We start from the raw sequence: 16,537 nt of genomic DNA, 5'->3' as shown, positions 1-16,537 counted from the left end.
CTCTGGTCCTGCGAAATGCATTCAGAACTGCTCAAGACATGAAGGTCCTGAAGGATGCCCAACGCCCTTCTGTAGCTTAGTTTGTAAGATGAGATTTCAGGGAAAAAAACAGTGATGGTGAGAGAGGCACTGCATTGTTTTCTCCCATACATTTGTTCATCTCAAGGTTTTATGGCTAAACACATATTTGCATGTTCATTCTATAGACATTTTCGTAACTATACATCTCTCCTACCCAGTGTTAAAGAGAAACATAACATTGAATATTAAAGAGTAAAAAGAATGCTTTGAAAACTGATGGCAAGCTCCACTGACAAAGTTTCAATGATTTCAGAATCTATGCCTGCAGTAGACTTTATTTTTTCAATCTTCAAATTGTTTATTTTCCCAGAGAATTACTAAGGAAAAACCTGAAATTTATAATTCATCTGTGTTTAGAATGCTAACATTTTAATGCTTTAACAATATATGTAAAAGAAGTTTCAAATTTAATTATAAATGCAAATTATTCTTCAGTACTATATCTGTCTTGACTAAAATCATCTAATATGAAAATCATATCTGGTTTTACTACATTCTTAGAAAATAATGTAAGACAAGGAAAATCTTAAATTTGCTGTACTATGAGAGCTCTCTGATCTCAAACCAGAACCACTTGAAACATTTTGTTCTTCTAAATAGCCAGCAGTCACTGGTATCTGCCCACTCTTCCACAGCTAAGCCAAAAAAGAGGCTGCTTAACTTTTTTAATTTTGTATTTATCATTCAACAAATGTTTTTGGAGCCCATGGAATATTCCAGGCATTTATCTAGACTGTGAAAATACAAAAATATGTATATAACACAAAATTTCTTGCTCTCAAGATTATGTTTTAGTGGTGGACACAAGTAAGCAAAGTGCCTTAACAGAGACATGAAATATCACCTTTAAGAAGCAGAGGAGGAGCAAAAGCAAAGTGAGGAATGAGTTTAGGAGAAATAAATTAACAACAGAAAAGGCCAAGAAAGGGCAGAAATGGGAAGGAAGTTGGGAGGGCAAACCTGGGTTAAGAACTGTGAGGCGCTGCCAGGGATCCATAGGAAATCTGGAAGAATATTCAACAGGGCCCTGGTGAACCTGGGTGAGTGATCTTGCTTTGAATCTTCAAACACTTCCTGCAATGTTATGTTCCAGTGAAAGCGCTTTAATCATGACTGCTAGCCTACATGCAAACACATTCTCCCATGTCCCTGTGAGATATACAATCCTACCCCTAGCCAAGAGACCTACATTCCAGAAACTTAAGTTATGGTACAGAAATCCAAATTCAACTCATCAACACCATCTGCATAACCAGCTGTTCACCTCCCGTATTTCGTTCTTTTTTCATGTAACGCATGTTCATAGGGAAGAAAGAAATCATGAATGAAAATGTTATCTGTGCTTTGAAGTCCTACATTTCATAATGCCACCGTCATCCCCAAATGTTCTCTGACAATGTTGTTTATGCCACCTGGAGAGGCAGGTTATATTATCTTGGGTAAAATTTCAGGTATTTGGTAACTGTTAGCAGTGTCTTCATCCTCAGATCCTGACAGCACAGCACAGAAAACCAGCACATGTGTCTGAGGACTCACCAGGATGTTTCCAGGTTATTGCTCCAAGGCTGTTGGCAGGCACTCACTAACCACATTACGGTTTCTCAGGGCCAGGGTCTGCCTTTTGTCCTGTGCTTTTTATCCAAAGGAACTGATTTCCTGTTCACCCATCCATCCCTTGATTCATTCGCAAGCATTTGCAGAATGCCTAATATAAACTCAACAGATAACTATCAAAACACAACAAACATATCTTCCTGGTATTGAAATAAATAGTCTGACAGATTTTCTTCTCCACTTCTCCCCTCTGTCACAGAAGGTGAAAAAGCTACATACCTGATGAGGCATTTGTAAGGACTAAATGAAATATTGAAAGTCAAGGACTTAAAACACAGATTGGCACGTTGTAATTACTCGTTACGTATTTGTTGTTACTGTTATCATTATTATGTGAAAAAGCAGGATTAATGCATAGATGTTATGACCCACAACAACACTTACATGATTATAGCTGATTATAAGTATTACTACATAATTGTGCCTCTCTGCAGCTTTCTGTATCTGACCCAGACAGAGTTTCTTCAAAGTAGCCAGGTGTAACCCGTTTTGTGCATAATGGCTATCTGTTCCTTCTGCTGTCATACATGATTGCTATAAAATATCTGTGCTTCATCAGTCCTCCAGAAACTGCACTTTTCCCTCTCACTACTATTTTTGATCTATGATTTCTACAAATTTGGAAAAAAAATGTGATTAAAAACATTGTTTAAGACTATGAAGTTGTGGGTCAGAGAGTTTACTTCCTCTCATCCCCAAGACAAGTTTCAAAGTCTTCCTTTCATTGTTCATCATGGAAAAAAAAAAAAAAAGTAGGGGGAATTAGGACGCGGGAGAAGATATTACAGTATTGTTGTTGTTGTTCAGTTGCTAAGCCGTGTCTGACTCTTTACGACTCCATGAACTGCAGCATGCCGGGCTTCTCTGTCCTTCACTATCTCCTGCAGTTTGCTCAAACTTATATCCATTGAGTTAATGATATCATCCAACCATCTCGTCCTCTGCTGTCCACCTCTCCTCTTGCTATCAATCTTTCCCAGCATTAGGGTCTTTTCCAATGAGTCAGCTCTTCCCATCAGGTGGCCAAAGTATTGGAGCCTCAGCTTCAGCATCAGTCCTTCTAATGAATATTCAGTATTGACTTCCTTTAGGATTGACTAGTTTGACCTTGGAAGTCCAAGGACTCTCAAGAGTCTTCTCCAGTACCACAGTTCAAAAGCATCAATTCTTCAGTGCTCAGCCTTCTTTGTGGCCCAACCCTCACATCCGTAATGACTGCTGGAAAACCATAGCTTTAACTATGTGGACCTTTGTTGGCAAAATGATGTCTCTGCTTTTTAAAACGCGGTTTAGGTTTGACATAGCTTTTCTTCCAAGCAGTATATTTTAATTTCATGGCTGCAGTCACCATCCAAGTTGACTTTGGAGCTAAAGAAAATGAAATCTGACAGTTTCCACATTTTCCCCATCTGATTGCCCTGAAGTGATAGGACCAGAGGCCATGATCTTAGTTTTTTGAATGTTGAGTTTTAAGCCAGCTTTTTCACTCCCCTCTTTCATCTTCATCAAGAGGCTCATTAATTCCTCTTAACTTTCTGCCATTAAAGTGGTATCATCTGCATATCTGAGGCTGTTGATATTTCTCCCAGATATTGCAGTATGGAAACCTATAAACATTTCATAAGTTTATATCTTCAAGTTATCCTTGAAAGATCCCATCACCTATGACAAGGAAATTTTGTTATGAGAGTTACAGGGTCTTTAATAAGCTATGAGACAGCTCAGGTACTGTTTCTCTGTTATCCAAAGTCCCTAAGCAGTCTCAAATACGCGAATTCTCCCCCTAGGAAGATATCTCTAATGCCCTTCATTTAATTTTAAATGCCATTAATATCACAAACTAAGATTTAGAATTTCTGGGGCTATCTGGAAAACTAATTGAGGGGTGTGGGAAAAGTGAAATTACAAAAGGGTTTCTAGTTTTGTTTTAGAATAGGGGGAGTTTGTGAGCCAATGCCTAAGTGTCAGAAAGGAGAGAGAATGTGTTTCTATTGATTGGAGTCAGAGGCCTATGGACCAAGCGGCTGAGGCAGACACTGAAGAAGAAATGTCCAACAGCAGGGATGCAGGGAGACTGCTAAAATCCCTAAGCAAAATGTGGAAAGCCTTCTAGAAGTTTCTGCCTGGAACGCATTTCTAATATCAGTTTTTCAGGTAGGTATCAATAAGGGTGCCAATTCACCTTCAAATGCCACATTAGGCAAAGATGATCATTCCGGTGCTTCATACAGTTCACGAGATTCTCACGGCAAGTATACTGGGGTGCTTTGCCATTTCCTCCTCCAGTGTATCATATTTTGTCAGAACTCTCTGCTATGACCTCTCCATCTTGGGTGGCCCTGCATGGCATGGCTCTTAGCTTCATTGAGACACAAGCCCCTTCACCATGACAAGTGATCCATGAAGAGGAAAAATGCTGAAGAGATCAAGAAAAGATAGCAAGAATACATGAAAGGTGAAGGTGAAGTCCCTCAGTCGTGTCCAGCTCTTTGCAACCCCATGGACTGGAGCCCACCAGGCTCCTCCATCCATGGAATTTTCCAGGCAAGAGTATTGGAGTTGGTTGCCATTTCCTTCTCCAGGAATACATGAAAGAACTGTATAAAAGGACCCTAATGAACTGGACTACTACAATGGTGTGATTAGTCACTCAGAGCCAGACATTCTGGAGTATGAAGACAAGTGGGCCTTAAGAAGCACAGCAGTTAATAAAGCTAATGGATGTGAAGAAATTCCAGCAGAACTATTCAAATCCCTAAAGGGGGATGCCATCAAAGTTTTGCATTCATTATGTCAACAAATGTGGAAGACCCAGCAGTGGCCACAGGACTGGAAAAGGCCAGTCCTCATCCCAGTTTTCAAGAAGGATAGTACTAAAGAATATGCTGACCATAAGACAATTGCATTCATCTCCCAGGCTAGTAAGGTTATGCTTAAAATCTTGCAAGCTGGCTTCAGCATTATGCGAAACAAGAACTTCCAGATATCCAAACTGGGTTTAGAAAAGGAAGAGGAACTAGAAATCAAATTGCCAACATTCACTGGATTATAGAGAAAGCAAGGGGATGTCAGAAAAACATCTATCTCAGTTTCATTGACTATGCTAACACCTTTATGGATCATGATAAACTGTGGAAAACTTTTAGAGAGATGGGAATACCAGACTATCTTACCTGTCTTCTGAGAAACCTGTATGCAGGTCAAGAAGCAACAGTTAGAACCCTGTATGGAACAACTGATTGGTTCAAAATCGAGAAAAAAGTACAAGGCTGTCTGCTGTCACCCTGTTTGTTTAACCTATACCCTGAGCACATCATGAGGAATGCCAGGCCGGGTGAGTTACAAGCCGGAATCAAGATAGGTGGGAGAAACATCAACAACCTCAGATATGCAGATGATACCGCCCTAATAGCAGAAAGTGAAGAGGGACTTCACATCCTCTTGATTATGGTAAAGAGAGGGAAAGAGCCAGTTTAAGACTAAATATTAAAAAAAAACTAAGATCATGGCATTCAGCCCCATTACTTCATGGCAAATAGAAGGGGAAAAGGTGGAAGTAGTGACATATTCTTTCTCTTGGACTCCAAAATCACTGCATATGGTGACTGCAGCCATGAAATCAGAAGACGATTGCTTCTTGGCAGGAAAGCAATGACAAACCTAGACAGTGTGTTGAAAAGCAGAGACATTACTCTGCCAACAAAGGTCCATATAGTCAAGTCTTCCCAGTGGTCATGTACTGTTGTAAGAGCTGGACCTTAAAGAGGGAAGAACACCAAAGAATTGATGCCTTTGAACTGTGGTGCTGGAGAAGACCCCTGAAGTCTCTTGGACAGCAAGGAGGTCAAACCAGTCAATCTTAAGGAAGATCAACCTGAATATTCACTGGAAGGACTGATGCTGAAGTCAAAGCTCCAGCATTTTGGTCATCTGTTGCTCACACATGATTCATTGGAAAAGTCCCTGATGCTGGAAAAGATCGAGGGCAGAAGGAGAAGAGGGCATCAGATAATGAGCTGGCTGGACGGCATCACTGGTGCAATGACCATGAACTAGGAAAAACTCCTCCAGGAGATGGTGAGGGACAGGAAGGGCCAGCCATGCTGCAGTCCGTGGGGTCACAAAGAGGTGGACACAACTGGGCAACTGAACAACAGCAACAATCATTGTGGTGCTAATGAGTGATGGACAGTATTATGAGATGAATTCCCAGTACCTCAGAATGTTACTTTATTTAGAGGCAGGGTCTTTAAAGAGGTGATTAAATTAAAATGAGCTCATTAGAGTAGGCTGTACTCTCATAAGGACACCAGTCAATTCTAATTTTGTATGAAATCCTGGGTAAGTTAAGTCAACATTTCTATGGCCTCCATTTCTGTATCAGTGGAGATGAAAAGGCTAATCTCATAGGATTTTTGTAGGGGATTAAATGAATTGATATATGATAGTTGATATATACATATATGTATACACATCAATAAATATAAATAAATATATATGTATATATACATATAAAGTATTAAACTGTAGCAAGAATACAGTGTTATATGAAAGTGATATTAATAACCCTTATAAGAAAAGGAAATCAAGACACACAAAAGAGAAACCAAGCACAGAGGAAAGACCATGTTAGGACACAGCAAGGAAGTGGCCACCTGCAACTAAAGAGAGAGGTCTCAGGGAAACCAGACCTGCCAACACCTTGACCTTTGACTTCTAGCCTCCAGAACTGTAAGAAAATTAACTGTGTTGCTTAAGCCATCTTATCAGTGATTTTTTAATGAAAGTTCCAGCAAACTAATATAGCAGGAAATCAAAAGCATAGAGACCGTGACTGTAGTTGACAGATTAGTTTAGAAACTCACATAAAACAAATCTTGGGAGCTTTCAGACATAAGTGAGAGGGAGCTGAGGACCAGGAATTCCTGGACTGAATGGTTAAATGGGAGAATGCCAAGGACATTTAGATTATTACCAATGACTCTTGAGCAACATAGGTTTGAACTGCATGGGTTCCACTTACAGAGGGTTTTTTCTCCCAATATATACTATAGCACTATGTAATCTGTGCTTGGTTGAATCCATGCATGTGGAACCACAGATAATGAGAACCAACTATGGGATGTGAACATCAGTGGATTTTGGTGTTTGTGGTGGGTCCTGGAACCAATCCCCCAAGGACAACTAGGGATGACTGTATTTCAAAACTGATCATTTATAAATATCACAATTAACATGTATTGAACTTTGGAGAAACATGTGAAAGTCACTCAGTCATGTCTGACTCTTTGTGACCCCAAGGACTGTAGCCACCAGGCTCTATCAATGGGGATTCTCCAGGCAGTAATACGGAGTAGGTTGCTATGCCCTCCTCCAGGGGATCTTCCCAACTCAGGGATCAAATCCAGGTCTTCTGCATTGCAGGCAGATTCTTTACCAACTGATCTACCAGGGAAGCCTGGAGAAACATGAATAGGGGATAAAAACCACAGACTCAAGAGACCTAGGTTTCAATTTTGGTTTTGTACACAATCCTGGGTAGGTTAGTTAACATTTCTATGTCTCAGTTTATTCATCAGTAGAGATAACAAGGCCAATCTCAGAAGGTTTCTTTAGGGATTAAATTGGCCCAGTATTAAACTGGGCCAAGAATACAGTGATGCAAGTGTTAGCTGTTATCATTTTTATTATCATTATGGGCAGACACTAGTCAAAGTGTTGAATCAGTATTCACAGACATTTTTAGGTGTCTGATATATGGTGAGATAAATTTTGTTGTTCATGATCATGCCATTAGTAAGTGAATAAGTGGTAGATGCCAGATCTGACATTAACGATTATGGGCCATAGATTATTGTGCTCCATGAAACAAAGCCTTTATTTACAAAGCATTCAGTTCAGTTCAGTTCAGTCGCTCAATTGTGTCTGACTCTTTGCGACGCCATGAATGCCAGTACGCCAGGCCTCCCTGTTCATCACCAACTCCCGGAGTTCACTCATTCTCACATCCATTGGGTCGATGATGCCATCCAGCCATCTCATCCTCTGTTGTCCCCTTCTCCTCCTGCCCCCAATCCCTCCAGGCATCAGAGTCTTTTCCAATGAGTCAACTCTTGGCATGAGGTGGCCAAAGTACTGGAGTTTCAGCTTTAGCATCATTCCTTCCAAAGAACACCCAGGACTGATCTCCTTTAGAATGGACTGGTTGGATCTCCTTGCAGTCCAAGGAACTCTCAAGAGTCTTCTCCAACACCACAGTTCAAAATCATCAATTCTTCAGTGCTTGGCTTTCTTAACAGTCCAACTCTCACATCCATACATGACCACTGGAAAAACCATAGCCTTGACTAGACAGACCTTTGTTGGCAAAGTAATGTCTCTGCTTTTCAATATGCTATCTAGGTTGGTCGTAACTTTTCTTCCAAGAAGTAAGAGTCTTTTAATTTCATGGCTGCAATCACCATCTGCAGTGATTTCGGAGCCCCCAAAAATAAAGTCTGACACTGTTTCCACTGTTTCCCCTTCTATTTCCCATGAAGTGATGGGACCAGATGCCATGATCTTTGTTTTCTGAATGTTGAGCTTTGAGCCAACTTTTTCGCTCTCCTCTTTCACTTTCATCAAGAGGCTTTTAGTTCCTCTTCACTTTCTGCCATAAGGGTGGTGTCATCTGCATATCTGAGGTTACTGATATTTCTCCCAGCAATCTTGACTCCAGCTTGTGCTTCTTCCAGCCCAGCATTTCTCATGATGTACTCTGCATAGAAGTTAAATAAGCAGTGTGACAGTATACATCCTTGATGTACTCCTTTTCCTATTTGGAACCAGTCTGTTGTTCCATGTCCAATTCTAACTGTTGCTTCCTGATCTGAATATAGGTTTCTCAAGAGGCAGGTCAGGTGGTCTAGTATTCCCATCTCTTTCAGAATTTTCCACAGTGTATTGTGATCCTCACAGTCAAAGGCTTTGGCATAGTTAAGAAAGCAGAAATGGATGTTTTTCTGGAACTCTCTTGCTTTTTCAATGCTCCAGTGAATGTTGGCAATTTGATCTCTGGTTCCTCTGCCTATTCTAAAACTAACTTGAACATCTGGAAGTTCACGGTTCATGTACTGCTGAAGCCTGGCTTGGAGAATTTTGAGCATTACTAGCCTGTGAGATGAGTGCAGTGTGTGGTAGTTTGAGCCTTCTTTGGCATTGCCCTGCTTTGGGATTGGAATGAAAACTGACCTTTTCCAGTCCTGTGGTCACTGATGAGTTTTCCAAATTTGTTGGCATATTGAGTGCAGCACTTTCATGTAAAATGCCAAATGGATCACTAAACAGGTATATTTCTGTTTACAGGATTTACATGAATCCAAGGAACTTCTCAAAATTTAGACAGTTTTTAAACATTCATTTATTTCATTACTGCATTCTAAATGGAGAATGATACTATTTAGACAGTGTGTTGAAGCAATAAGCTTCTTTTTTTTTCCTAAAGATATGTTATCTGTTAATAATAAAAAAGGAAAATATTCAAAGAGAAACATTTGATTAAGGTAAACAGAAATAAACAGCTTTAAAATATATTCAGAATGCTTTACCATACGTATCTTAAAATATTCTATATCTTTGATTCTTAAAAACTTATACAAGAAGAAGAAATATACAAATTCCAGATTGAACAGTGCAGTCTAAGAGAAATACTAATTGCATTGTTTCCATTTACAAGTTTTTCAATTCACAAACAAGCTGTTACATTTGATGGATGAAGGCATTTTTTATTTCCTATGGTTTGCATGTGCTTGGAGTGAGAAATAGTTCCTTGCTTTCTTTAAGTACAAAATTATAGATGCATAGTGGTGGTCTGTGAAAGAGAAAAAAAAGAGAGAGAAAAAAATAACTGTTAGTAAAACAGCAAAGTTTATTTTATTTTCATAAATATTAGAATATCCTATGCCTATAACTGGCTCAGACAGTAAAGAATCTGCCTGCAATGTGTGATCCATCCCTATGTTTGATCCCTGGGTTGGGAAGATCCTGTGGCGGAGGGTAGGGAAACCCACTCCAGTATTCTTGCCTAGAGAATCCCCATGGACAGAGGAGCCTGGCAGGCTACAGTCCATGGGATCACAAAGAGTAGGACATGGACTAAGCATAGCACATACCTATAACTAACAAGTTCTCTAAAAGAAGGGAGTTGAAAAAAAACCTATAGGATCATTTCTGCTCCATCTCATTTGTCTATGTAAAGATGAACAGACATAGTGTTTGTGATAAAGAAAAAATTCTCTGTACTTCAACATCCTCTCTCCTTGCTCCTTCACTGGAATACTATTTTGGGATACTGAAACAGCTAAAAACTGAACTCAACTCTTAGTGGCTAGGCCACTTCTATCATGATAGCCACAACGGAAGAGTTGGACTGAATTCACAGACAATTTTGCCAAAATGTTTAATCAATTCTCTGCCACCTGCTAAAATGGAAATAATAACATTTAAACATTCTATATCTTGGAGAAATTGTGTATTCAGTATTTCAAGATTTCTGAGAATTCAAGTCACTGTGGTCAATCATGTCCAATAATTTATCTTCTTGTTAATATCTTGAAACCCTCAAAAAAGTAATCAACTAAAATAAACAAAGATTGGTCAAAGTTGAGGAAAGGAGCTAAAGGAAAAAATGGCAGAAATAAATGGAAATTCCCAGTATCAGCCATACTAATTTAATCAAGGAAAAGGGGACAATTCAACTGCACAGGTGCTGGTCAGTCAGTCAGTCAGTTCAGTTGCTTTGTCGTGTTCAACTCTTCGCAACCCCATGAACCACAGCACGTCAGGCCTCCCTGTCCATCACCAACTCCCGGAGTTCACCCAAACTCATGTCCATTGAGTTGGTGATGTCATCTAACCATCTCATCCTCTGTCATCCCCTTCTCCTCCTGCCTTCAATCTTTCCCAACATCAGGGGCTTTCCAAATGAGTCAGCTCTTTGCATCAGGTGGCCAAAGTATTGGGAGTTTCAGCTTCAACATCAGTCCTTCCAATGAACACCCAGGGCTGATCTCCTTTAGGATGGACTGGTTGGATCTCCTTGCAGTCCAAGGGACTCTCAAGAGTCTTCTCCAACACCACAGTTCAAAAGCAACAATTCTTTGGTGCTCAGCTTTCTTTATAGTCCAGCTCTCACATCTGTACATAACTCCTGGAAAAACCATAGCCTTGACTAGATGGACCTTTGTTGACAAAGTAATGTCTCTGCTGGTAGCTCACCCTTATTTGACATGTGCACTGCTCTAGATCAAGAGATATATTGCTCCCCATCTTCTTCTATCTTGAGACATGACTAAACACATTTTAAAATATTCAACAATATTGTTAGGTTAAATTCTTCCATTTTAAATCAACTTCCTACATCTGATAATATTTGAAAAGTAATAAAATATGGACACATTTATCTTCAATTATGAAAGCTGATATAGAATATTACAGTATTTTTCTACTTGAAGTAATAAATGCATTTGAAAATTTAATAGTATAGAAGTGTGAAATATCAATAATTCAGTCTTAAAAGATTCTTAGATATTAGCAAAAGTAGCTTTTTGGTAAATTGTCAGAGACCAGAATGTAATTGAAAAATCAGACACAATCCTTTCTCTATTATTAAGTGGAAGAATGACTTTAACACTTCCCCTAACAAATGCATATATTCTTATATCAATTTTTAATTTTGCCTGCTAAATTAAAGACTTTTTCACTGAGTGAGCCCTCAATGGTATGGATGTCCCTAATCCACCTCAGTTTTAAGTTGTCAGAGTCAGACAAGGGTGTCAGATTTATTATCAGGTGAAAATGCATTATTGGTTATAATTATAAATACATTATTGGTGAGAATGTAACTGTGGATTCAGACTGTGAATTTTAAATCACTGTAACTAGGCTCAAACACATCTTTATTAAACAAAATAGGAACCATTAAAGTCAACACACTTTTGCCAATGAGAAATAAGTTTGTTTATTCCTGTAGTATAAAAACCCATGCTTCAGTATTTGATGAACTCTTGGAAAGCATTTTCTGTCTCCTGCTGGTTATGGAAGTATCTTCCCTGCAAAAAGTTGTTGAGACACTTGAAGAAGTGGCAGTCAGTTGGCGAGAAGTCAGGTGTATATAGTGGGTGAGGCGAAACTTCTCTAATCCAGTTCCTTCAAATTTTGAAGCATTTGTTTTGTGATGTGTGGTCAGGCACTGTCATGGAGAACTGGGCCCTTTCAGTTGACCAGTGCTGGCTGCAGGCATTGCAGTTGTCAATGCATCTCATCCATTTGCTGAGCATACTTCTCAAGTGTAATGGTTTCTCTGGGATTCAGAAACCTTAGGTGGATCAGACAGGCAGCAGACCACCAAACAGACCATTTTTGGTGAAAATTTGGCTTTGGGAAGTGCTCTGGAGCTTCTTCTTGTTCTAAACACTGAGCTGATAATCAATGGTTGTCATATAAAATCCACCTTTCATTGCACACCAAAATCCGATTGAGAAATGGTTCATTATTGCATAGAATAAAAGAAGATAACACTCAAAGGACAATTTTTTTGACCTTCAGTCAGCCTGAGGCACCCACTTATTGAGCTTTTTCGCCATTCCAATTTGCTTCAAAAGCCAAACGACCATAGAACGGTCAACATTGGGTTCTTCAGCAGCTTTTTGTGCCGTTGTAAGTGGATCAGCTTTGATGATGGCTCTCAGTTGGTTGTTGTCAACTTCCTATGGTTGGCCACTATGCTCCTCGTGTTCAAGGCTCTCGTCTCCTTTGCAAAGCTTCTTGAACCACCACTGCACTATATGTTCCTTAGCAGTTCGTGGGCCAAACATGTTGTTGATGTTGCTGCTTTCTGACCCATTTTGAACTCAAATCACTCACATTGCTTTCTGTCTAACATAATTTCCCTAGTCTAAAATAAATATAAAATAAACAGGAAGTATTAAATTATTAGCAAAAATATAAATAAGGTGAGAAATGTGCATTAAAATGTTGTATAACATAATTACATTTATTTAAGAATGTATTCCAATATCAAATGGCAAAGTTCAACAATGTAAAACTGCAATTACTTTTGCACCAACCTAATAATAAATTGTATCTGTCATCAAGTAATTGTCCTACTAATATATTTTTAATACAACCTTCAAGCAAGTGTGTTTTCATTTATTTTCTACAATAAAATGAAAGCTCACAATCCTATTATGATTGACATATTTTCAATATATTAAATGCATATCTTTTATTAAATATTCCACATTTTATAAAGCTTCCACAAGCATTATAAAACAATTTGGTCAGGGTTATTACAGCTTCCAAAGTTAAATTTTACCAAAATATATGAGGAAAATTAATTTTCCTGTTTTTACACTGTGAAAGCCTATATAGTTCTATTGCCAGGAGACTCTAATATTGAGATCATTTATCCTATGTTATTAATAGCTCCTTATCCCCAGGATAAAAAAATTTTAAACTGTATAATTAGAAAATATATGTGATATATGTTGAAATATTATGGGAATAAGAATATTTAGTGTTTTTTCAAATAAAAAAAGCATTGGATGTGGCATTTCTAAAGCTTTGTTTACCACAAATTAGCAGAAATGAGCACAGTACATTGATAAAGTATAAACTATAGTAAAAATACAGAAGAAACCCAAGGGTTTAAAAAATCTCTAAAATTCAAATATAAATAGTTTTTAATTTTAATCCATCTATATTTCACAAAATACAAAAAATACACACACTTCTTTATTTCTAAAATGTCTCCCCTAAGCTTTTGTACATCATATCACATTTATGCATCTAGTGTTCTTTTAAATAGTTACTTAAGATAAGGTTCCTACCACTAACAAAGGTATCTGTTCCTACCTGCAGGTAACTGAGTAAAGAGAATAGAATGATCTTGGCTTAGTAGTGGGGATTATTACCCATAAAGTTGGCATGATTCCAGTCCTACCTAAAAAACTTTGAAAGCAGAACTTGAAAGAACCAATCTTCCTAAAAGTAACTAAACAGTACCTAGAGAATAAAAGAAGAATATTTATAAGAATACAAAAATATGGAGGACCTAACATGATAAAATACACAGTGTCCGCCATCTAACCAAGAATGATCAAGCATGCAAAACAGCAGGAAAATGGACCCATATGAAGGCAACCAATTGAAATCAACCAAGAGCTAGCACAGATGTGAGAATCAGCAACGACATTATTGTTGTTGGTGTTGTTCAGTTGCTAAGTTGTGTCTGACTCTTTGCGACCCCATGGACTGCAGCACACCTGGCTTCCCTGGCTTTCATTGTCTCCTGGAGCATGCTTAAACTCATGTCAATTGAAAAAGTGATGCCACCCAACCAACTCATCCTCTGTTGTCCCCTTCTCCTCCTGCCTTCAGTCTTTCCCAGCATCAGGGTCTTTTCCAGTGAGTCAGCTCTTCCCTTCAGGTGGCCAAAATATTTGAGCTTCAGCTCAGCATCAGTCCTTCCAATGAATATTCAGAGTTGGTTTCATTTAGGGTTGATGGTTGGATCTCCTTGCAGTCCAAGGGACTCTCAAGAGTCTTCTCCAACACCACAGTTCAAAAGCATCAATTTATCATTGCTCAGCTTTCTTTATGGTCCAACTCTCACATCCATACATGACTACTGCAAAAACCATAGCTTTGACTATACAAACCTTTGTCGATGAAGTAATGTCTCTGCTTTTTAATATGCTGTCTAGGTTTGTCATAGTTTTTCTTCCAAGATGCAAGCGTCTTTTAATTTCATGGCTGCAGTCACTATCTGCAGTGATTTTGGAGACCAAGAAAATTAAGTCTGTCACTGTTTCTGTCATTTCCCCATCTATTTGCCATGAAGTGACAGGACCTGACGCCATGATCTCAAATTTTTGGATGCTGGCTTTTAAGGTAAATTTTTCACTATCCTTTTTCACTTTCATCAAGAGGCTACTTAGTTCCTCTTTGCTTTCTGCCACAAGGGTGATATCATCTGCATACCTGAGGTTATTGATATTTCCCCCAGTAATCTTGATTCCAGGGAGTGCTACATCCAGCCTGGCATTTTGCATGATGTATTCCGCATATATGTTAAACAAGCAGAGTGACAATATACAGCCTTGATATCAGTTCAGTTCAGTCACTCAGTTGTGTCCAACTCTTTGTGACTCAATGGACTGCAGCACACCAGATTTCCCTGTCCATCACCAACTCCCAGAGTTTACGCATGTAAACTCATGTCCACTGAGTCGGTGATGCCATCCAACCATCTCATCCTGTGTCACCCCTTCTCTTCCTGCCTTAAATCTTTCCCAGCATCAGGCCTTTTCCAGTGGTTCAGTTTTGTGCATCAGGTGGCCAAAGTTTTGGAGTTTCACCTTCAACATCAGTCGTTCCGATGAACATTCAGGTCTGATTTCCTTTCAGATGGACTGGTTGGATTTCCTTGCAGTCCAAGGGACTCTCAAGAGTCTTCTCCAACACCACACTTCAAAAGCAACAATTCTTTGGTGCTCAGCTTTCTTTATAGTCCAATTCTCACATCCATACATGACTACTGGAAAACCATAGCCTTGACTAGATGGACCTTTGTTGGCAAAGTAACGTCTCTGCTTTTTAATATGCTGTCTAGGTTGGGCATAACTTTTCCTCCAATGAGTAAGCGATTTATTTCATGGCTGCAGTCACCATCTGCAGTGATTTTGGAGCCCCAAAAAATAAAGTCTGACACTGTTTCCACTGTTTCCCCATCTATTTCCCATCAAGTGATGGGACTGGATGCCATGATCTTTTCTGAATGTTGAGCTTTAAGCCAACTTTTTCACTCTCCTCTTTCACTTTCATCAAGAGGCTCTTTAGTTCTTCTTCACTTTCTGCCATAAGGGCAGTGTCATCTGCATATCTGAGGTTATTGATATTTCTTCCAGCAATCTTGATTCCAGCTTGTGCTTCCTCTACCCCAGCATTTCTCATGATGTTCTCTGCATGTAAGTTGAATAAGCAGGGTGACACTATACAGCCTTGACATATTCCTTTCCCTATTTGGAACCAGTCTGTTGTTCCATGTCCAGTTCTAACTGTTGCTTCCTGATCTGAATATAGGTTTCTCAAGAAGCAGGTCAGGTGGTCTAGTATTTCCATGTCTTGAAGAATCTTCCACAGTTTATTGTGATCCTCACAGTCAAAGGCTTTGGCATAGTCAAGAAAGCAGAAATAGATGTTTTTCTGGAACTCTCTTGCTTTTTCGATGATCCAGTGGATGTTGGCAATTTGATCTCTGGTTCCTCTGCCTGTTCTAAAACTAACTTGAACATCTGGAAGTTCACGGTTCATGTACTGCTGAAGCCTGGCTTGGAGAATTTTGAGCATTACTTTACTAGCCTGTGAGATGAGTGCAGTTGTGCAGTAGTTTAAGCCTTCTTTGGCATTGCCTTGCTTTGGGATTGGAATGAAAACTAACCTTTTCCAGTCCTGTGGCCACTGCTGAGTTGTCCAAATTTGCTGGCATATTGAGTGCAGCACTTCCACAGCATCATCTTTCAGGATTTGAAATAGCTCAACTGGAATTCCATCCCCTCCACTAGTTTGCTCATAGTGATGCTTCCTAAGGCCCACTTGACTTCACATTCCAGGATGACTGGAGTCTGAAATGCAGTACTTAGATGCAGTCTCAAAAATAACAGATTGATCTCAGTTCATTTCCACGGCAAACCATTCAGTACCATGGTAATCCAAGCCTATGCCCCGACGAGTAATGCTGAAGGAGCTGCAGTTGAACAGTTCTATGAAGACCTACAAGATCTTCTAGAACTAACACCCATAA

General features: G+C 39.2%; 1 protein-coding gene across 1 annotated transcript in view; it reads right to left on the bottom strand.

The window, feature by feature from the left end:
• Positions 1 to 9,077: 9,077 nt before the first annotated feature.
• The window catches only part of LIPI (lipase I), a 56,422-nt gene continuing 48,962 nt past the window's right edge, over positions 9,078 to 16,537 (bottom strand). Inside the window, exon 9 of the mRNA XM_027959102.3 lies at positions 9,078 to 9,544. Within this exon, the coding sequence (XP_027814903.2) occupies positions 9,466 to 9,544 (79 nt within the window). The 3' untranslated portion in view covers positions 9,078 to 9,465. The remainder of the gene's footprint in view (positions 9,545 to 16,537) is intronic.

Source organism: Ovis aries, chromosome 1 (assembly GCF_016772045.2).
Source record: "Ovis aries strain OAR_USU_Benz2616 breed Rambouillet chromosome 1, ARS-UI_Ramb_v3.0, whole genome shotgun sequence".
Taxonomy (NCBI): domain Eukaryota; kingdom Metazoa; phylum Chordata; class Mammalia; order Artiodactyla; family Bovidae; genus Ovis; species Ovis aries.
This window is presented reverse-complemented; position numbering and strand designations above follow the sequence as displayed.